This window comes from Cololabis saira, chromosome 18 (assembly GCF_033807715.1).
Source record: "Cololabis saira isolate AMF1-May2022 chromosome 18, fColSai1.1, whole genome shotgun sequence".
Classification (NCBI taxonomy): Eukaryota; Metazoa; Chordata; class Actinopteri; order Beloniformes; family Belonidae; genus Cololabis; species Cololabis saira.
Window position 1 is genome coordinate 28,121,661 of NC_084604.1, and position 23,298 is coordinate 28,144,958.

Below are 23,298 nucleotides of genomic sequence, written 5' to 3' on the forward strand. Positions count from 1 at the left end.
CATTAACAGACGCTCACACAAGCAGCAGGTTAGTTTTTATGCATCTGCATTCTCTGTGATTTTACCTACAGTAAACACATTCAGAACCATTTTGCCTCAGCGTTTGGGCCGCGATCAAGCATTTGAGCTGCAACTGCAGCTTGCTGCTCTCCGTCTGATTATACATATCAAGTTCTCCAGCTGCTCCCACCACGGTTTGCTTTAACACAGCACACTGTTATTATTTTTAACAGCTTGTGCTTTTATTATTTTACTTCTTTTCTTATTCTTACCTATTTGTTATTTACTGTCTAATTATGTCTTGCTGCTTTTAATGTCAATGTAAAGCACTTTGAATTACCTTGTGTTGAATTGTGCTATATAAATAAATTTGCCTTGCCTTGTTGTCATAAAAAGGTTGCAGCTATGAAAAATACTTTGTGCTGTTCAGGAGATGACATCACATATATGGTATTCATCTCATCCAAGCGAAAAGTTGTGTTAAAACTCTGGAAAGTCATTCTGAGATTACCCCCGACAACAACCCTCATTGTCAAATTTAAACATGCAAAGCCAAAAAACAAACAGCCAGTACCCAGACAACTGCCTACTTGTTCTAATGAATGCAAAACACAAAGTTAAAAAGATATTTAGCAAGTATAAAGATCAGCATCAGGAACATCTGAGGATCCAGGTGAAGAAACGGTATCAGGGAGCCATCCACGCCAGGAGGTCTCATAACCCGCAGCTACAAGGGAGGCTTCCACAGAGACCATCCCGGCCCGGACAGATAGAGGAGTCCACACCACAGCGGTGAAACCGTGGTGCAGAGCTCCACAACCATCCAGGCCAGAACCACCCCCAGGACGACACCCCTGCAGGCCAGAGTCACTCCCAGCATGGAGGCTCCCCATGAGGAAACACTTGAGCTAAAAGCTAAAAGAAAGCAGGATAAGAGGCTATGAAGTTAAAATACACGCTAAAAGGAATTTAAAAGTATAACATAAAATCCTAAAAGTAGGTCTAGAAAGCAAGACCTGCTAAAACAAACATAAGAACAACTTAAAAACATAAGACGATAAAACCTGGGTTAAAACAACAAGGACAGCTGGTTAAAACAAGGGTATACAAGAAAGACTAAAAGGAATCAGCTAAAAGCCCATTTAAAAAGGTGAGTCTTGAGCCTGCTCTTAAAAGCATCAACAGTCTCTGCGGCCCTGAGGTTCTCCGGCAGGCTGTTCCACAGACGTGGGCCGTAGTAGTGAAATGATGCCTCACCCTGGGTTATAGTTCTGACTTTGGGAATGATTAAAAGGCCGGTGCCTGTGGACCTCAGGGTCCGCGAGGGTTTATAGGGTAAAAGCAGATCAGACAGATGAAAAGGCCCGAGACCGTTAAGAGATTTAAAAACTAATAAGAGAACCTTAAAATCGATCCTGAAGCACACGGGGAGCCAATGCAGCGATTCTAAAACTGGTGTAATGTGAGACCGCCTTCTGGTCTTCATCAGCACACGTGCAGTAAAGTTATCACAATGTGACCATTTTTATAGCATTAATATTATTTATTTTAATTTATTTGCTGAGATTTCTTGTAATGTAATGTAATGTAATGTAATGTAATGTCAGTGGTGGCACAGATTATGACCTCTAAGAATCCATCCAAAACGTTTTAGCACAAACCACTTGCTAGTATACTTGTATCATGCTATTCCATCAAATTGTAAGATTCATTTTACACAAGGTGATACAACAACACAGCTGAAATCAACTCGCAGCCACATAGAGGTCTTATTTCTCTTCCTATTACTGATTCAGCACTTTCAGAATTCAAAGCCGTCTTTAAAAACATAAAATGTTGCCATAAAGATTCAAGTCATTCAACAACCGACAAAAGCACACACCAAAGAAATGATCCGCATCCCATTCATTTAAGTCAGATCTCACTTTTCCAGCTTAGAAGACGTGTGACCTCTCTTCGTGGTACTGTGTGAGTTTTTATCTGTAAGCTACAGCTATTGCCACATCAGCAACATGCACAGATCCAGCGTTTCCAAGGACCGACTCATCTGCACTCGCGGGCTGCTGGTCTAGTCACTGCTATAATTCAGTCCCTATCTTGTCTAAAATTCCATCTGTGAAGGAAACTAATATATGAAAATCTGAATTTTAAACTAATATTTGTAGAAATATATTAGAAATTAGGAAGAAGCTAAATTTCCAGACTTAAAAAAAACTACATAAATACAAGTGCAGTTTGTTATGAATTGTTTATGGGAAAATAGAGGATGAGACCAACCCATTTTTTTCAACCCGGAGAAATTGAGATCTTTACTGGAGTGCCCTTTCATTTATTACTGCTATGGAATAAATTCTTCACTTCTAAATACAGTACCAGTAAAAGTTTTATAAATGTTTTATAAAATCTGAAATACCCATCACCAGCACGTGCGGACGAATAATAAATTTGCAGTTTGAAAGTGTTGGCCTCATACCTTCCTCTGGTACAGCTCCTCTGGTGTGGTTGACCTGAGGCTGACCAGTCGGTAGTTCTTGATGACAGTGCGCGGGCGTTTGCGCTGTGGAGCGAACCTTTCCATTTCTGTCACATAATACAGCCCCTGCTTGGCGTAGCCGAAGTAGCGGGCTTTGGCTGAGGACTCTTCGTCCGAGTCCGAGTCTCCTCCGTCATCTCCCTCCTCATCCTCGCCGGCCCCACTGCTGACATTGCTCTCCAGGCGCACGCGCTTCTGAGCAAGTCTGACCTCGCACTGGTTAAAGAGGATGTAAAAACAGAGAGAGGGCAGAAATGGAGAAGGTGAAGCCACAGGGTTTAAAAATGATGAGCCACAAGAGAACGAAAGATATAAAAAGGTACAAACATAAGAGCCAAAAGCTCCAGCTGTCATTTTACATAAAATACATCCATCTGGTTGGTCCAAATCACAAGAGGATTTCCTGCAACCGCCTCATAATGACTTTCAGATGCAGCATATGGACGTTTGAATCCCAACGTTAAATGAAAGGATGACAAATAAAGCATGGCTTGCAGTGCAACATATTTTACATCCAGCAAGTTAGTAACAACGCCATATTTAACCTTCTCCTTAATATAACGCAACAGCCAGGTCACGCTTGCTCAACAGATATCTACATCCCAAGAGTCCAATGTACTTCCTTTACTTTAGTTATTTGCACAATTTTAAAAGCATAAACCACAAAAATATGTTGTGACGTCCCACAGTTCAGAAGAGTTTAACATATGTAGTAATTGTCACATCACTATTCTGCCAGGCATACACACAATACGTGATCCATGGCACCATCAATAGAAATACTGCTGAACTTATGACCACAAAATGTAAATATCTGTTCTCTACTCTTAAATAAATAATTTAAACCTATAAAGGGCCAAAATTATATGATTAAAATTAAAGCATACACTCCTGATCCCCAAATGCAACGTTTACCTCCAGGCTGAGGAAGCCCCCATCGTGTGCGGCTGTGACTCGGGGTGACGGCTCAAACCACTCGCAGGATTTCCCCAGAAGATTGCGCAATGTCCTGACGGATGAGACGGTGACCGAGCCGGAGCAGCGAGCCAGAATCAGCACACTGTCACTCCACCAGCTCACATCCACCAGTGGGTAGTACTGCTCCTTATCTGTGAAGTGAGAAGAGAAGGTTTCTCCTGGCTTGATGCTCTGTGCTCTTACCAGCCCTTCATTTGGAGCGATTATCTCAAAACCAAATAAGAACTTTTAAAATTGCTTTCCCCCTACATGAAATCACCGTTCACACTTGATATGAGGACACATACATCAATCACTGCTTAGAGGACACATACATCAATCACTGCTTACAAACTTTTAAAATAAGATTACAGGGTACAAATGCAGGGATGAAAAAAGAGAAAAATATCTGCTAACCATGTCAGACTGTGTAATAACTGTGTAATTCATTGAATCAGACAGGTCAAAGATCATTAAATCGTATCTGAAGTTTCATTACGATGTCAGCAACAAACCAGGTTTTTTTTTGTTTTAGCCCTTTAGGCAAAAATACCTTTTATTTTCTTCCTTCTCTCCAGTGATGTCTTCCACTCCGGGTTGATCTCCTCAAATCCTGGCTGCAGGGAGGACCGAAGGATGAAGGCACCACAGAAGAGAGGGGGGAAAAAAAGAGACAGGGTAAGAAATTAATCTGCAAACCCTGTTTACACTTACAGCGCACACAAGCTCTGCCAGCGGTGAAGCAGAACATGCACATACGCTGCATTAATCGCTGAAAACATTCAGAGAATATAACCGCTAACACACACACACGCAATCGTTCTCCTTAGACACACACCCGTACCTTGGCCGGAGAGGGATTATATTAATACAGTCAGTCAAGCATCTAATGTGTAAAACGCTACTAAGGAACACTAAGCAGAGTGCATACGGTTATTTTGCTTCAGCGAAATCACAAATACCAGCGGTTTGGACACGGACCTGTTGGTCTTGGCTCCATGTGGACTTCTGTTGAAGGGAGGGGACGTCCCAGAGAGACAAACGTCCGGAGAAGTGGATGACGGCAAGCAGAGAGCCATCGGGGCTCAGACTCATCCGAAATACACCTTCCTGGACAACAGAAATTCACTTTTTCTTAAGAGAACAAGTGAACAGCGTGTCTGGAATACACTTTCATCTCCCCGTGAGGTAAACATACACAAGAGGGTTGTAGTACCTTTTCATCTCCTTGTCTGGAAAAAAATCTAAAGCTGGGAATCTTGAAGAAACCTCTCTTCTGATTCTAAAGACACAGAGGGAATATAAGAGTTAAGGGGGTGCATGAAATAAAAAATTTAAAAAAAATGCACATTTATGTGGGGACTCACTGGATGGATGTCATCTTCATAGTTGGTGACCTGCTTGTAGTACGGCGAGCCAGAAAGCACCCTCCAGGCTGTGATGCCACTGCAACAGGCCTTAGATGCGCTATCGTCGCCCGGTTCGCAGCCCCCCACCAGCAGCAATCTATATACACAAACACAAACTATTAGTGATCGTCAATATGTTTTGTGAAACAAGGACAGAAAGTAAAAGGTGTGGGGTCATCTGTCCACCTGGATTCAAGCCAGGGTGAATTATTACAGCCGGATTTCCATTTAGTAAAGCAATACATTTCAAATTATTTATTATTAAAAGTGAAGTTGGAATCAATAGTCAAGACGGACAAAAAAAAAACAATGATTAGTGGCTCTCTCTTTGGGACCAGATGCAGCAATGAATCAGGGCTGTTCAGCTCAACACTGCCCCCTGGTGCCGAGAAACCGAACATCCAACTGGAAGAAAGATCTGAGGTCATTTCAAAAGCCGATGAGGAGCTCATGTGTGATAAGACATCTAGTCATATTTAATACGTTATTTAGTTATAAGTTATTTATTCTGAATTCTGTGATCTTGTGATTTTAAGAATGCAGATTCCTGCGGACTACCTCTGGCATTTCTGATGCACGCCTACCGTCTGCCCCTGCTCCATGAAATAAGACACTGCATGCTTTCATAATCTTGTTTGGCCTTTGAAAAAAAAATGTCTTAAAATTCAGCATCTCAACCCTTCTGTTTTTCTCACTTCTCGTCTATTCTCTTTGATCTTGACCCACTTTTCACTCATAGATCATAAATGTTTCATCCAATCTATCAGCTGGCAAACATTGACAGTAGCTGCCAAAATCCACTACACTGCCCAACCAGGTTTCACTGGTCTAAATACATTCGGCGATTCTGGTGGAAACACTGAAAGATGCAATTATGAACCGGGTGCAGTTACACAAAAGCTTTGAATACAATATGGTAAAAATGACCAAGGAGATTCTGCACTGCTGCAGTGAAATTGTGCAGGTATTACATTAACCCGATTGGCTCATTTATTACCGCGTGGGCCCCTTGTCCCTGTTCCAACATCTTTTCCCCGTGCAGGACATCTCGGTAAGATATAGAGCACTTTCTGCTTCTAAAGGCTCTCTTTTGGCATTTTTCCATCGCATGATGCAACTTAATTCTATTTTCTCTATTTCCCATGCCATTACAAGTAACACCACCTATATTTAACAGGATTGATGCTTGTCTAACAACTGTGCACTACCCAAAAACACAGAAAAGAGCCATGTGTCATTACACCCTCTTGCTTTATAACCCATTTTCACAGATACGTTTTCTGGAACCATGACTGAGTCCTTTAGTGGGAAAAAAGAAGAATGGCTTATATACTTCTAATGTTACGCTTGCGTGACGGATGTATTCTTAAGCAGATTACAACTATACCCAGTGTGAAAAGGAAATAGTTTTAAAGTAAGATGAACTTTCAGTGCTGTTGACTTGAATTTAGTTTTTGTACAGTAATCAAAATAAAACACATTTAAGAGTTTATGCCCAAACCTGTATAATGATGAAATAGTTGGAAATTACTCAAAAACAACTCTGGATATTTAAGCCCCATATAGCTCATGATGAAATCTGATTCAAAGCACTTATAAGGATGGCTGAATAAAATTGCATGAAAAACACTGATGATCAAACGGTGAAACTAATATAAGCAGTCTCGGACTGTGGAGTGTTTAAAAGAAAATATATTTTTCAAGAGTGTCATGTGGAGACTGAAAGCATCAGCTGGGCTGTCATATCAGGATTAAAAGCTCAATGTTGGAAAAAACAAAAATAAAATGCTATATTAAACATGCAGCCAGAGGATGCAGGGTGTGGTAATACTGAACATACCGGTGGCCTGGGTGGTAGACAGCTGACGTGATCCCATGGGAGTAGTGGCTAGAGAAGGTGAAGGTGTGGTTCTCCTGAAAGTTCTGATTGGTTCCCACGCTGAAACAGAACAATAGGAAGCACAGAGGTAATCAAAAGGTGACAATTCAGCTCTGGCACGTAAACAATAAAAACGCAAACAACTTGCGTGGAAAATGTTAACGGGCCATCAAAGCTGTTTTGAAAAAAATTACAGAGCAATATTTCTCCCAGCTGCAATTAAAATGAGACACGGTAAAATACATAATCTAATTAAGGAGGGCAATTTAAATGAGATTGGTACGAGAGGAGATGTTGTATAATTGTTGACTGGATATCTCGCAGGGGAAATCTTTCTTTGCAGTGTAAATGTACGGAGAGAAGAAAAGAAAGGGGTGGAGAAAAAGAGGAGAATAGCTGAGGGATATTCAATATTTTGACAGTTCAGCTTGCTGTAGACATTTAGGTGTTTATGGCACGGCAAAGCCATGGTTGGTGTGTGTGTGTGTGTGTGTGTGTGTGTGTGTGTGTGTGTGTGTGTGTGTGTGTGTGTGTGTGTGTGTGTGTGTGTGTGTGTGTGTGTGTGTGTGTGTGTGTGTAGACAAAATTGCTGGCACAGAGCAACAGAGTGAGAGAAGTGACTTACTGTCAAAGCTCAGCCATAATTCTGAAATTCTAATTTAAAGTTTTTGAGCGACAATATTGGAATGCAGTCATACGGAGACGAAGAGTGACTGAGACCTCCGTACAAAAAAAAGAAAATGAACCTTTAAAACCACTTACAGAGAGAAAAAAAAAAAATCTGGTGCAAATGTCTCCCACATCTCAATTAACTTCTCACACACACACACACACACACACACACTCACCTCGATTCTCCCAAAAGCAGCTTACACCATTTCTGTCTGTGATAGGAGAATAAATCAGTTTCTCCTCTCTACGTTTTGTAGCCAACATTTATTGGCACGCGCAACTGATGCGCAACTTAAAGCGCGGGACAAAGTCTGATCAAGATTCAACACGCATGACCTGCACGATTTCTCCCCCTGTGCTTTTTTTAGCGTCACCACACCATAGCTTTTGCAGGACAGAAGGAAGTTCAAGCAACCAAATTGGGACATGCAGAAGAAGAAAACAGGGGTGAAAGTCTGGGGGATCTATGAGGATAGCATGTAGACAAATCAGATATCATAAAATATTTAAAATTTGTGTTTGAAAAAAGACACGCAAGCACAGAAATTGTTATTCAACGAGAAATATCACTGCCCTCGCCTCTGAACTCAAAGCAAACTGGCTGCACGAAATCATACCACACAAATAAGTGGGAGAATGGCTGAGATGAGCGGTTCAGAGTGTGTGTGTGTGTGTGTGTGTGTGTGTGTGTGTGTGTGTGTGTGTGTGTGTGTGTGTGTGTGTGTGTGTGTGTGTGTGTGTGTATCTGACTTATGAATTTATTCATCAATTAACGTCCAGTACATGTTTAATTTTAGAAACAAGATGGTGTTTCAGGGATGCAAATGAAAACCATTTCACATCAGTCTGTTGTAACTGACACCATTACGCTCGTTTGCCGACTTCCGCTTGCTCACAACAATTAGCATGATATAAGTGCCGTGGGTGGAAAGGGTCGCTGTAGTCGCATCTGCCAACAGATTTTGAAACGTGTAGGAAATAACTGCTGCCGCTGTCTGTGCGAGCGACCTGAAATCTGGGGTTATGCAAGCATGCGCTGAATCAGCAACACACCGGGAGAGAAATGGTGGAGAAAAAAGCAGAAATCATGTCGGAGAACTTGTCTCCGTGCCCATTATCAGACAGTTTCCCCGCCGATTTGAACTTCTGAAGGATCCGTCTGTGATTTTGCTGCTGAAACGTTGCCACTTTGAAGTGCCGAAACCGCCTAAACTTTTTAAATGAAGCGGAAAATCATTTAAAACTGAGTCTTTAGTGTTCATCTTGAGCATATGAACAGTATGAAGTTGAACTGCCAGTTCAGATTTGGCTAAAAAAGCCTTTAGATAAGTCAGTTAAGTATTTGCTGAAGCCAGAAAAAGCTAATAAAACTGCGCTTGCTTAAGTCGAACATCCACGTGTCAATGATTTAAACAAGTTCAAGTGTTTTAAACAAAGTTATAGCCTCATTTCAGCTTACTAGCTAAGTAAAAAGGGTTGAAAGCTTATCCTGAAGTTCTAAAAGAAAGAAAAAAATAACTACAGCAACTGAATACAGTTAAAAGTTCAAATCAGAGCAGTGTGGTTTGAGAGTATTGTAAATAGCAAATGTGTCACACGACATTTCAACTCCTGTAGAAAGGAGTTAAAATGTCAGCGGAAAGAAAAGGTTTAACAAAGTCAAAATGTCACAGTTGACAAGTTGAAAGCAGTAGTGGCAGCTATTGAACTGTTAAGAGAGTGAAAAGATGAAAGCAGTTCAAGTGACATTTGATGCATATGCCACATTCAGTCAAAACCCTGTTGTTGTACTTGGGGTTTTGCAAGGACGTGCAAATCCAGTGCGGTCCTTGAGATGTTAAGTTCTGGATACGAGTTTGCACGTTACTCATCACAGCACTGTTAGCACCCTCGTTCACATCCAAAGTCACCTCCCCCGTTTCTCTGACAAGGGAATCTCAGCTAAGACAACTTCGCTTTACAAAACGTATTTCCCTGAATCACTTTTGAAATGTCAGCCAAGCAGAAAGCCCATCCTCCTTACGTTGCCCTGGTAACTATCTAAATGGGATATCAGTTTCTGGTCCTGTAGCAGTTTCAGCCCCAACAGCAGACAACATCATCTGTTGTCAGTAACCAAGTTATGATAATCAACAGGTGTTAGTTTTACTTGCCAACTTATTAGAGAATGTTTACTTATAGAATTCAATTGTTGCCATTTTATGGGGCATCCACACTTCTTAAATCACACCCTAACCTAACCTATCTATCAATAAATCTCAAGGTAAATCCGTTAACTCTTTAACAAGTTTCTTCTTTTTAGTTTGGGCAATTGGAAAGAAGCCAAAGATTTTTTTTTAATTGATCCATTTTACATTACCTACAGTTTTTAGGCAGGGCAATAGTACAAAGCAAATCTTTCAAACTTCCTTTGTAAACATGAATGAACATAAACATAAATCTGAACATAAATCCTTAAGATTAAAAGTCTGGAAAAAGACCCCAATAGTCACCCTCAGCTTTTGAATAAATTAATGAAAGAAGGAGTGAGTGAATGAGTGAATACAAGTAAAGATCATCAGGAGAAACCAACAGCCCCTGAGACACTAAAATAAAGTTTGCAGCTAAAGAAAAAGCCCTCGAGAGAAAATGTTCAACATAAGTTAAGGAAAAATAAAAGTTGTTTAGATGAGCCATTCAAGCGCTGAGCCAAAATTCAAGCATATTGGTGGTAGGATATAAATTAGGTAGCCATGAAGTCATCAAACAGCAGCTACACAGCTTAAACTTCATAAAAGGTGTCATTCCAACATTTGCAAGCACCCGAAGACGATAACCTAAAAATGCCTGCTTAGAGTTAAAGTACTAAATTATACTTCAGCTCTATAAACCTGGGTCTCGTTTTTGTTTTTCTTAAAGTTTTAACTGAACAGTTGGTTTCTCACCTTACTAGATAGCTCTTGAGCCCACCACCATGTGTGATCACAAGAAGCTCAGCAGACCACTGAGCACTGGTGGTGTACTCCAAGAAGATCAGGCCTGCAACTGCACAACTGAAGTCTCCTGGAAAACTCGCCACCTGGATCGGGAAGGAGCAAACACAAAAAAAGAGAAAAGGAAACGATGGAGAAAAACAACAAAGACACAACATACAAGAAGTAAACATGAAGTAAACAAGCCAAAGATGAAGAAAGATGAGCGTAACCAGGAAACAGAAGATAACACACCAAGGAAGTGAAAAAGAGATGATACTTTTTTCCACACATGCACATTTTCTGTCAATGCACTTTTTTTTATCCTCTTCTCCAGAAATAGCATCACGTCAGTGGTGTGTGCACTTAACAGTGACAAACAAGAGGAAGAGTGCAGCGTAGCTGAGGGGTGCTGATGTAAGTGTGCAAGCACGCTCAGTGTGGATGCGCAACAAAGTAGGACCGCACCAAAGGAGCGATGATCACAGACTTTCAAAGATAAGTGTGGCTGGGGAGAAGGACGAGTGTCTGCTCTACACTCACTGACAGGGCTGATGTAGGAAGGGAGGGAATGATGGACAGAAATGGAGGAACAATAACACGCGGCACGCAGACGGCATTGAAAGGAGGGAGGAATGGAAGATGGACTTGAGATGCCAGTGCAGGGAAAGATACTGTCACAGACGTGCAGGGATGACAGAAGTGTGAGAGCCGGAGCATAAAGAGAAGACTGGGGGAGCAACACTTGCGTGAAAAATTTAAGAGAGGAGGTGATGAAGATAGGGTGAAGAGGGTGATGAAGATAGGGTGAAGAGGGATGGGACACTATGAAGCAAAAAATGGAGAAGAAGCAACAGACAATGAAGAAGAAAAAAGAGAGAAAAAAACTGGGTAGACAGACAAAAGAGGGCGCAGGCTGTCTGACAAGGAGGCATTTTTCTTTAAAGTACCCAGTGAATCCATGTTACGCAGAAACAACAGTCTGACATAGCCCCAGAGAAAAGAAATCTGGATCCTCCTAAAAGTTACATTTGTAGTCAAATCTGCTGTAGCACTCAGCCTGCAGCTTCTGCACTTTGGTTCTCAAACAAAACAGCCATAAAACTTTACTGAATACAAACGTAAAACAACCAAAAGGTCAAAGAAATAGTAGGGGTTTTTTTGTAATTACTAAAAAGACAAAAACAACTTCAAACAGGTTGTTCGATGGTGTCAGAGTTACCGGTTGGATCACAAAAAGTTCGCTGCCCATGAGGTCAAAAAGGCGCACGGTCCCAGTGCTGTCAGCATACGCCAACAAAGTCCAATCGTAGGTCCACGCCACTCTTCGCCACTGGGGATTTGGGTCCTTTGGCACTGTAGCAAAAAAGGGGAGAAAATAACTTTACAATAGATCAAATGCTCATAATCAAAGATTAGAAAATTAAATGAGATGAGAAAACTTTTCATAAATAATCCCTGGTGTGATACGGTCTACTGTGGATGAATGCAAATGAAGGAGGAAAGAAAAAGCTAATGCAACATTCATCAACGCAATTTGTCTATGGATCTATTTAATCTACGAGGCACGACTACAATAACAACTCAATAATTGCTTGTAAAAGACACACGCATAATTTTGCACACAAGCTCGCAGCAAGAGGGGGGAAACTGAGTGAAAAAGTGCCGGAGAGAAAAGTGGGAGGAGAACAGAGATCGTAAATTGAGTTTTTATTGAAGTACGGGCTACTGTCTTAGCAATCTGCTGCCTCAGCGGTGCTGTAAGTGTAACCATATCGCTGTGATGAAACACGTCCGCGCCTGCTGGCACTTTCTCAAGGCTCCGCTGTCATCCTTGACAGAAGAGCCGGGGCACTCTGGCAGGCCTCCATTGTTAATACCTGATTATCTCTCGGTGAATTAATCAGCGTGGGGGAAATGGGATAAGACTTGCACAAACCTATGCAAAAAACTGAACAGAATATTCAGATATTCCACTTAACCAAACGTGGAAACGCAGTATTGCCTTAGTTTTTTGCATCCCATAACACCGGTGCCATGTCCAAGCAATAAAGTAATGACAAGCAAGTTATGTTTTTGTTGATATCTTCAAAAAAAAAAAAAAAAAAAAAAGCCCTATTGGCGTTTATTGTACTCAATTTCTTGGCTGTGTAATGCTGCTGCAACCCCTGGTGGGCAATCCTGCAAAAACGAATGGAGGCATTGGATATTGTACGACTAGAATTTTAAATGAAGAACAAAGAGAAGAAGTGGGAGGCGAAGCAGACAAAGACAAAGAGAAAATGAGATGAAGGAGGGAGGACACTGAGGGAGGAAACAATGAAGTCTGCACCCACTGAGAGGAATAATAGTTCCCCAAATGTTAAGGTCTAACTATCGAGAGGGACTTCAGGAGGTAGGCAGCTTAACAGACCTCTGAGAGTCTCGACTTGGGAAGCGCAAACAAGAACGTGGAGGTGCCAAGCCTCTGTTCGATTTTTTGTTTTTCCCCCGCTCTTTTATTTTGGATTTCTTTTCTTTTTTTTATTATTTCACTCTCACACTGGCTCACTTGCTATCTCATCTCCCATTATAAATTGTATACAGTAAGTTGTTCTGCAGCTCACAGGGCTCCATTTCCACATAGATGGCTTTTTTGAGAAGCTGTAAAATTGGATGCTACTATCTTCTTTTTTTTTTTTATATTCCCTTCTAGCGATGGTGGAGGCGGAAGTTGGGGAGAATTACACCCAATGACCCAATAGAAACCTGCTATCTGAAACATTGCAGATGCATTTATCAGAGCTCAATGCTTATGAATTATGTACGGGGGAGGAAGACAACTCCAGTGTAGCAGAAACAGGCGCGTAGAGGTGGAGGGGGGTGGGGGGCGGGCAGCAGAGTTATATGTAGGTGTGGATGCACCCGAACTCGAACATACATGCACGCGCTCACACACAGGCATTCACACTCATCCATTAAAACGAAATGCCATTAAAAGGCAGGATCACAGCGAAATCCATTAGGACAAATCTCCGTGAAATGAAATGAAGTAGAGAAAAATGAAGAAGAAAAATGAAATAGAAAGAAACAGAGTGGAGGGGACGCTGGGGTTTACACAGGCCCAGGGGCTACTTTTATCCACACTATGCACCATTAAGAACAACAGCCCACAACTAGAGAAAGAGGCAGACTGAAACGGTGCGGGAATTGACAAAAAAACAAAAAGACAAAAATATGCAGATGAGATGAAACAAGAGGAGAGCTTGACAAAACCCACACAAGTGTCTGTCTGTGCATTTTACCAAAAACCTGCTTCTTTTTTTTTTTGTTCCTTTCAAAAGCACTAATTGTTTGTACACAACGTTCTGCAAAAAGGGCTGATGAAAAAGTGGAGTACTAGTAAATGTTGACAAAAAGAAACAGGCCAATCACAAAAAGACAACCGAACACTAGGTTGTTTTTTCTTTGTAAAGTCTAAAGGGCCACAGGGATCGTGGTGTCTGTAGGCCTTTGCTTTTACATATAAAACAATCCTGGTGTGTGTCGCTACAGTCTGGGCGCTGCAAGAGAACCAGAAACCACAAGTTGCACTCTGAATTAGATTGGTCCCAGTTAAAAGCTAATTTTTCCTTCAGTACCTCAGTAGGACGTACTGATTACCATCAGGCACGATTATGCACGCTGGTTTGAGAATAATAAATGAAGCTAAAATATAATGGGCCATTAACATGAGGAGAAAAAAGACGAGTTAAATGCTCCAAAGACCTGAGAGGAACTCTCACAGGCATATTTTACTGATTTTTCAACTACTTTGACTGTCTCTAGAAAGTGCTCTGTATTTGTTCCCCTGAATTATACAGAAAGCCAGAAATTGTGTTTTTTAAGAGATGCTCTGACAGCAATTTTCTTTCCCAATTACAATTTACAATTTCCTTTAAAGGTCTGGCCTGCTGATACAGGTGTTCTTTGTTAGAACTATAATCAGTGGTTTACATGAACTGAACCAGCAATGAAACACAGCATAAGCTACAGTCTCCCAGAACATCGTACATTAAAACAAAAAATAATGTTAGTTCCTATTCAACAATAAGTTCAAACTTTCATTCAGTATTAACCGTACGACATGTACAGCATATTTCAACTCCCCAAACAATTAAACATAAAAAAATCATTAGAAAAAAAACTAACATTATAATGTACAGTTAGTACAGAATTTCTTTCTTTTATTCTTTTCTCCTTTCTTTTAAATACCATTTTAGGGTCACATAGGGGGTTGCAGTCAGAAAGGTCACTTGTCCATCACAGGTCCAGAGAGATGCGAGACAAAAAAAAACACTCACTCCGACTGGTTTTGTTCTTTTAGAAGAATTTATCTCCAAAGTCTGAATGTTGTTAACTTTGCTAAGATAAAAAGACAAAAACTGTCTTTTGCGGGTTATTTGTCTTTAAACCAGGATTAGGATAGCCCAGGTTGTTTATTTTACTCCTAAACTAATCTGCAATTCCTGCATGTAAACTGTGAGGGATCATTAAATACTGTTGTCTTCTACTCTTCCCCATTCTCAAACACATAACCACTCGGAGCCATTTCAAAACTACATTATGGTATAAGAACACGCATCAAAACTTTCCCACCATTTGAATGGGCTGCAAGCTTGCACACACTGAACAGATTACACTACACAACAGTCACCGCCCCATTTATAAAGCAGAAAGTTTACCACATGCTTTACCACCAACTACAGTGTGTGATTGATAACGTAAGGCAGAGGGTCTTACCCTGGCATTTCCCAATGACTGAGCCAAAGTCATCTCTCACAGACCTGGGGAGGAAGCACACGGATAAATAAGAACCTGGGAAGCAGCGGCATTACAATAGATGACAAGGATAAACACAGACTTAGCCTCATGTGAGTTGTTATAAAGCAGCCGTTAACAGCCTGCCAGTTAAAGTAGCTCAATGGCTCAGAAAGACGGGGGAGTGTGGGCTGCTTTTAAGCAGACTCTTAACGAAACTCTGAGGATAAGACCTTGTACCGCCTGAAACGTCCACTCTATCATGCAGCTCACTAATGCAATAAAGTACAGCTATTAAACACTCTGATTAGCTGTCAGCGATGGTCGAAAAAAAAAAAAAAGAACACAAAAGTAACTCGCAATGCAAACTTAAGGCAGCTTTTACAACTTATTTGGCTTACCAAAGCAACTTCAAGTTACGAAAGGGGTCAAGTGAAGCAAGAGCTTCACAATGAATGTGAATGAGCCTTTTGATGACCTCTGGAGACCAAAACATATTTGGGTACCTGGTTCTCGACTATTGATTTTGATTTTGCACGATTCAAAGCATTACATTATGTCAACAGGGAACATTGCTGAGTGGGTGTATTTTCTCTGTGTTAGGTGGAAATTGGATTTGTGTCGAGAAATAATTACAACCACTGAAAATGGGCATGAACATACTCATGGGTATGTATGGGTTGGCTGCTTTCTATAGATGTAATGCATTGCAAATAAACAAATGCATTAAAATTCAGTTAGCATTTGTTTTCATTTACCTGGAGATCAAAATCTGGGTAACAGGAAGTTTGCTCTATTCATTCAAATGTTATAATGCGACAGATTTAATTGTTTCGTGACTGTACTTGCGAATGAAAAACAGTTTTCTTTTTAAGGACAATGTGATAAATCGCCCCATTAATTAAGAAGCTCTCTATCACTTTTTCTAACACGCAGCCTCAACCGAGAAGACAGAGTTCAGTAATTACCTGATTTCCACACACTGGTCTTGAACCACTGCCAGCAGTTTGCCGTTACTGCAGAGCAAAAGGAGAATGGTCAGAACACTTTTCATTTTTAAACCACTTAAATCCAAGTGAAGCAAAAACGGGACAAGCATTGAGATTAATTCTGTTCATGGGTTGACTGGGCTCAAGCTCTCCTGAAAGAAATCCCAAAAATAAACATTTCTGGTGAATTTTGGAAACAAAGTTTGAAGCAAATTGACACACTGTTAACGCAGAATGCAACTAATAACTTTCAATTAAATAAAAGACTTAAATGTTATGCAGCTGTGATTTATATTGTATTTTGCTTCAATTCTATCTAAGAAAAAAAAGCTTCTTTTTTTTAAACCTTACTTCATTCTGACATCTTAGGTTACAGTTTACTGTTAAAAAAACAACAAAATAGCAAGTATAAATGTATAAAAATGTTTGTTAAAAATTCAAATACACAGGTTCGATCTTATTATTGTTATTATATTATTCCCCCATAACCGTTGCCTGTCCCTTTGATGATAGTTCAAGGCATCTTGATTTTAATTGCTGCAATCTATTTTATGACTTTCTTACAGTTTAGAGATTATGCAAATATTCTAGACACAGACACTGATGCTTACCGAGAACGAGGACAAAAATTGCCCTTTATGGCTGTAATTTGTCTCATTTGAACACACGGAATAAGCTGTCAAAAGTTTGAAGCTGAGGGAAACAGACGAAGTTTCAAATAGGACAACCGTCACAAAAAAATCTCTCAGTTGATGACATTAATGTGCAAGGACGCGCATAAATCATTTCTAAACTCTGAGGCAGTGCTTCAAAAGATCACTTTGACTAATCACAAATGTAGGTCACTTTAATTGTAATTTATTGGGGAGTAAAGCTGAAGAAACTTTGCATTTTGGGTAACTTCCCTTTTTGTCATATTTGAATAAATCATTGTGAGTTTATCAGAGGAATCTGCAGCAACAATGAATGTTAATCTCTACATCTCTTTTAGTTTGCAAAGACAGAGAGAGAAGGGACATAATAAAAAGGACGGCAATCAAATCCAAGGTTTAGGGGCTCAAAAAGAGGAGGAACAATAATATTTGAGAGTGTTATTTATTTTCATTAGCAAAATCGGTCAGGAAATCAAACAGTGATGCCCTTTGCATTTAACATATTAGCCACTTTTCCCATCCTTTGAGAAACCTTTTTTTCCCCTCTTTTTCTTCCTAGAAACACATTTAGCAACTTTAGGAAAGGCAATCTGCCCATCATGAGTAAATTATTTCCCCTGCCGGAGGAATACTCTGTCTGCTTCTGCTTTGCACCAGCAACTGCAAGCTGCACATGCAAGGTGGCGTCCTTGTAATAGGACGCTGTGGACTGTGTAAGAAAAACGGAGGCATTTTCGTCTCTTATGACCTCCCATAGGTGATTGGCGCACATGGAAATATGAGACAAAGCCATTTTATTTATCTTCTTTTTTTTAATGACACTGTGGTTATAATAAGTAAGTAAATAAATAAATAACTGTACTTGTACAGTGTTTAAATTTCTAAATGTTTTGCCATGAAAACAGAAGCAGATAGATAAGTGAAGGAGAGCAGCTTTGCTTGAAATTGGGACGTGATAATATGCAGTATAAGTGAGCACAGAGAGTAGGAGAGAAGCAAACGGACACAAAGTGAGAGGGAGGCTCATCATGTGCCGGATGCAAGAGTAGCCGACATTCAGGTACTTGTTACACATAACAGCGTGAGTGAGTAACCTTGTATTTTTTTTTTTCTACCTTGAAGGCACCAGTTGCCAGCTGATCTGCTTGTTTGCCAGTCGTACGAGACCGTGAGGCAGAGTGGAGCTGGAGGGACTGAGGTAAAAAAACAAAACAAGTTTAAAAATCTACACACTGAAAAAGGTTAACAACACTGAGTCATACAAACTAGCCGGTTCATTACATCAATACAAGTTTAATGTTACAAGTAATTTCTCATGCACAATGACTGCATGTTAAAAAATAAATAATAAAAAATAAATAAACAAGAAAACATAGAAGTTCACCAATAATAGTGACAGTAAAAACATAATCCAAAGGCAATTGTGGATGTCTTTTTACTGTCAATAAATAAATTCAATTATTATGAACAGTGAGGTAGTGATTTTTGTAAAAAATATTTGTACCATTCACTTTTAATTCATTCATTCATTCATTCATTCATTCATGAATTGATCAGTGTCATGAAAGGTGTATATAAATACCATGTAGTATTGTTAGTAGTAGGAGTATTATTGTTTCTATTTTTGGAAAGATACTTTCAAATAGGTAATGTAAACATAATAGACTCAAGACATTGAAAATACCAATTTAAAAAATTTTATGGGCAGTAAAAATGTTTAATTCAATAACAATCTTTGTTTAACTAAAGTACCTTAACTTTCATTGATTATAAATGTGCGAAGAATTATATTGGATTCCACTAAATCCAACAAACCTATTTAACAATAAATTTAGGTAAAATTATATCAATTAATTTAGTCATTTTGAATCAAAGACATAACTTCCTTTTTTCTGATTTAATAACAGTAATTTATCCTATATACATCTCCTGTAAATATTCACTGCTGCTTCAGCATTATAGTGATGATCATTATCTAAAAATATTTTTCTTCTTTATTCAATTATTTTTAATCAGTTTCACCCTTTTTATGACATGATCTGGCGAGGCACATTGTGTACAATAACAGTAGGACAGCCTGCTTATATTAAATAAAAAAATAAAAATCCTGATCCTTTCTTATCCCCCTCAAAAAAAAGATAATAAAAAAAGACTTACATGGCTGGAGGAGTTCTTAAATATTTAATAAGGTTATTGATGGCGGTGCTAGCTAGCCGCCTGTTGAGAGGATAAGCAGGCCTCAAGGCTAAAGCATTACAAAATGTGCTGCTGGGGGGAAAAAAAATAAAAATCCAGCCTTGTGTTAATGTATTCTATCAGACAGTGTGAAGCAAGGGGAAAGCACACAACGTAAGCATATCCTGATTTACAAAAGAAAAAAATGTTGGGAATATTTTTTTCCCAATGTGACTTTGGATCAGTGGATTATACAAATAAACTTATTCTAAGACGTGTTGAAAATATTTATATGGTGCTTTCAATTTGAGTTAAGGTATAATTCAAATTGGAAATCTGAGGTGACTCAATTCAAATTTAAAATAGTGCAATTAGTAAATCACAATGGTTTCAGTTATGTCACACATGATATAGCACATCTAACTAAAGCTTAAAACATGGCGGATCACTGGTTTTACAAAGTCACAATGTCCTCCATGTGTGGTAGCTATGCCTGCTACTGAGAAGAATCATTCTCCTCACGCACCAGTCACATCAAACCAATCAAAAAATGGCTCAAGTCTGAAAGGTAGGATAACATTTAATAGTAATCTTCAGAGAAATGGAAACCGCTCAGCCGAAAAGCACAGATGAAACATCAGTCCCAAAAAAAAAAATTAGCAACCTCTGTTTTATGCGTTTTGGATTTGGCAATAGAAATGCACAGCAGAAAAGGCTGCTGTGCAGAAACATGTACACAACAATTCATACACTACAATCCAGCTGCCTCAAAAGCTGGCAACACCCTGAGCCACCAGCAGCATTTCTGGAAGCATCAGAGGCCGCTGTACAATGAACTGTGGATGTCTCTGCTAATCAATGAAACAGACTACAATTTCTGAGTCGTTCTTGACAATAACCGCAGATGAATAAAGCCTCACAGAGGCACAGGGAGAAAACTAACTCAATTAACCACTTCTTGGCTAAAGACATGCTGTTTATCAACACAGTGACTAAATATGGGCTAAAAAAAACCTTATCAGACCTTCACAAAAGATAAGCTTTTCTCTCTTGCATGTATTCTAGTCAAGCTCCAAAATTTTATACAGAAAGTATAGAAAAAACTTTAAAAGGGTCTGAGAAAAGTTTTTTATGCCATAACAACTGAAACATGGTCAAGAAAAACCACTGAACCACAGACGTCACACCCTGCACCTAAATGATGAGGACTTACAGCTGCAGAGCTTCTGCCTACAAACGCCAGACTTTATTGTTCGTCAATTCAGTTAATTTCTATTCAATACTTTATAAATACCAGAAGGAATTTATACATAATATATGCTGTTATATACAGCATATGGTACATAATATGCATTATATACGATTTATTTACTATGCAGCTCATTATGGGTTATGTACCAGCAGGTTTTTGAAAACTAAAGTAGAGAAAATGCTGAATTTCAGTATTAATATTAAATAAAAAATGAAATCAGCTATTTTCCAGCAACTGTTCAGCTCAAGTATTTATTCCCTCTTGAAATCTTATAATTCCTACAGTGAATCATAACTGAACCGTCATCAGCTTTGCATTCTTTACTTCTCAGCGCAAGCAGTTTCTTTTAGCATGTAAATAAAAAAATCTCTATTTTAGGATATGTATCAACAAAACACATTGGGTTTTTTTCATGTGTGTAACAGACCAGCTTTATTGCCCTTAAAAATATGTATTAGCCAGAGGATTCAATAATTTTTTTTCTTTAACAAAGTATAAAGATCTATTATCCTATATGTACACACACACACAACTGTGAAAAATAAAGTTAAAATACAAATATCAAAAACTGTAGATTCACGTTGAATATGAAATATCCACACCTTACAGCTAAATAATCATGTCCAAGATCCAGGAGTCAGTTAAAAACAACAAGTAACTTACCTATGAAACAAATAGTGAAGTATTAAGCGGAACGGTCCTGTGGGAAATATTTCCAAAATTAGTAAGAAAAATTACAGTAAATATCAAAATCATGTGACATAATATTAAATGATCTTGCAATGATTTTGGGTTCTTTTTTTTTTTAAATAAAAAAAACTTTGTTGCTGTTTTAAGGCAGATTGGAGTTCATAGATGGCATGGTAGGATAATAACGACAAGGCGTACTTGAATTAACAGAAATATGTATCATGTGTCCTATCTTTCATAATCAGCTGATTTCAGATTAGAATTTGTATGTAGATGTTGGCAGTCCCTTGGAGGGAAGTCTAACCAAATGACTGGCACCCTTAATCCTATATAATAGAACAAAAATTAGATGTTGTTGGTATTAATGTTCATCTTGGAACCAATTTTATTAATTATTATGGAATTGCAACCCTATCAGTGACTAATACTACTACTGATCGAACCCCACATCCTGGTGAAAGCAAATAGAGGAACCAAAGTGCAGAAATCATGGCTTGTCCCAAGAGTACCCACTAACTCTTTGCACTATTCTGCACATCTGTACATAATATAATTGCAATAGACTTTTTTTTACCAACTACCTCCTCGCACTACTGTAAATACTTCCACACTGGGAATGCTGCAATCACCCATGTACATACTTTAACTCAAATCTGTTGTAAATCATATAATCACATCTCATCTGTTTATAATCTGTTTATAATATATATTATCACTAGAGGTGTCAAGTAACGAAGTACAAATACTTCGTTACCTTACTTAAGTAGAAATTTTTGTTACCTATACTTCACTGGAGTAATTATTTTTCAGACGACTTTTTACTTTTACTCCTTACATTTTTACGCAATTATCTGTACTTTTTTACTCCTTACATTTTAAAAAACAGCCTTGTTACTCTATTTCATTTAGGCCTTTAAAAAAGAACTATCCAGTTAAATTGCGCCATCCGGATAGAGTGAATTTGGTTGTGGTTGTTTCAGAGGTTCTTGTCCAGTTTTGTTCTTACATCCATTTCCCCTCAGATTCCTGCAACTAAACTTGGATGTACATTCCAATAAAGGTTAGGATAAATGATAACATGCCTCTGAAGTTTTACTTTTTGTACCATTACAATACTTATAGGCAACTAGTCATCATATCTTCTGCTCTCTGAAACACATGTTAATGCTCAATAGCACACATATATGGTTCTTTAATATATTTGTATTATACTAAGACGCATTCATTTTCAATGGCTTTTGTCCTTAATAGCTTTTTTCCCCCTTACATTACTTTTGCTTTTATACTTTAAGTAGTTTTGAAACCAGTACTTTTATACTTTTACTTGAGTAAAAAACGTGATACTTGATACTTGATACTTCAACTTCTACAGGAGTATTTTTAAACTCTAGTATCTATACTTCTACCTGAGTAATGAATGTGAATACTTTTGACACCTCTGATTATCACCCATTCATGTCTGACCTGTACCTTATAACAACAGTATTTATTAATCTGCAATGTGTACATACATACTTATATATGTGTATATATGTGTATATGCTGTACACTGTGTTTATTTCACTGCACAAGCACTTAGATTGCTAACTGCATTCCGTTGCCCTGTACTTTAACATGTACAATGATAATAGAGTTGAATCTAATCTAATCTAATCTAATCTAATCTAAAGACCACAACAGCCTACCTGTCACAGCTTTTGCAATTAGAGAGGTGTTGTGCTCCTTGTTGCCCCGTATCTGCACATGAAAAGATGCGACAAGTGACATAACAATTAATTTTCTTCCGCACACAAACAACTCAGTTAACAGACATGCATATTCAATTAACAGCATATTTAAGTGCATTACATAATGTGGTGATGTTTGATGGTGCACGTGTCAATTAAGGCAGCTGGCTGGTCATAAAACGGCTGTATGACCACTAAAACTGTGCTAAAATGAATAAACACTGTGAAATGTGAAACTTTTGCTATCACCACAAATCAACCGATGCCCATCTCGTGTTTCTGCTACGTGGCTTTGGAGATACTTCCCTCACGGTGCTATACATATTCAGCAGAAGGTCTAAACCGAGGGAAATGGAGGTAAACTGGAAGTGCAACTAACCTGTGTGTCAGTTTCGGGCGGCCATTCAGTAATAACAAGTAAATCATATAAAATGTTTTCATCTTCGCCTTCAATCAAGCTTTCTTCAGCCATATTTACTTTACAGCTGTCAGAAATCTACGGCGGCCAACACAGGACAAAACAAATAAACGGGACATGCGTATTACCAGACTTTTAAAAGTTGTTAATTGGAAAAAAGAATAACGGCCTTTAATAGATTCATTCACTATGTACATTTTCACAGTTTAAAATT

General features: G+C 38.8%; 1 protein-coding gene across 2 annotated transcripts in view; it reads right to left on the reverse strand.

Moving 5' to 3' along the window:
• nbas (NBAS subunit of NRZ tethering complex) overlaps positions 1–23,156 on the reverse strand; it is a 194,915-nt gene extending 171,759 nt beyond the window's left edge. For both annotated transcript variants that reach the window (XM_061746583.1, XM_061746582.1), the window contains exons 1-15: positions 23,046–23,156; positions 22,625–22,676; positions 20,913–20,949; positions 17,938–18,015; positions 16,149–16,196; positions 15,163–15,206; positions 11,624–11,757; positions 10,375–10,508; positions 6,740–6,838; positions 4,858–4,996; positions 4,707–4,772; positions 4,472–4,600; positions 4,044–4,107; positions 3,449–3,642; positions 2,474–2,749 (exon numbers count right to left, since the gene is read on the reverse strand). In XM_061746583.1, the coding sequence (XP_061602567.1) occupies positions 2,474–2,749; positions 3,449–3,642; positions 4,044–4,107; positions 4,472–4,600; positions 4,707–4,772; positions 4,858–4,996; positions 6,740–6,838; positions 10,375–10,508; positions 11,624–11,757; positions 15,163–15,206; positions 16,149–16,196; positions 17,938–18,015; positions 20,913–20,949; positions 22,625–22,676; positions 23,046–23,138 (1,587 nt within the window). In that variant the 5' untranslated portion in view covers positions 23,139–23,156. The remainder of the gene's footprint in view (positions 1–2,473; positions 2,750–3,448; positions 3,643–4,043; positions 4,108–4,471; positions 4,601–4,706; positions 4,773–4,857; positions 4,997–6,739; positions 6,839–10,374; positions 10,509–11,623; positions 11,758–15,162; positions 15,207–16,148; positions 16,197–17,937; positions 18,016–20,912; positions 20,950–22,624; positions 22,677–23,045) is intronic.
• Positions 23,157–23,298: the final 142 nt, after the last annotated feature.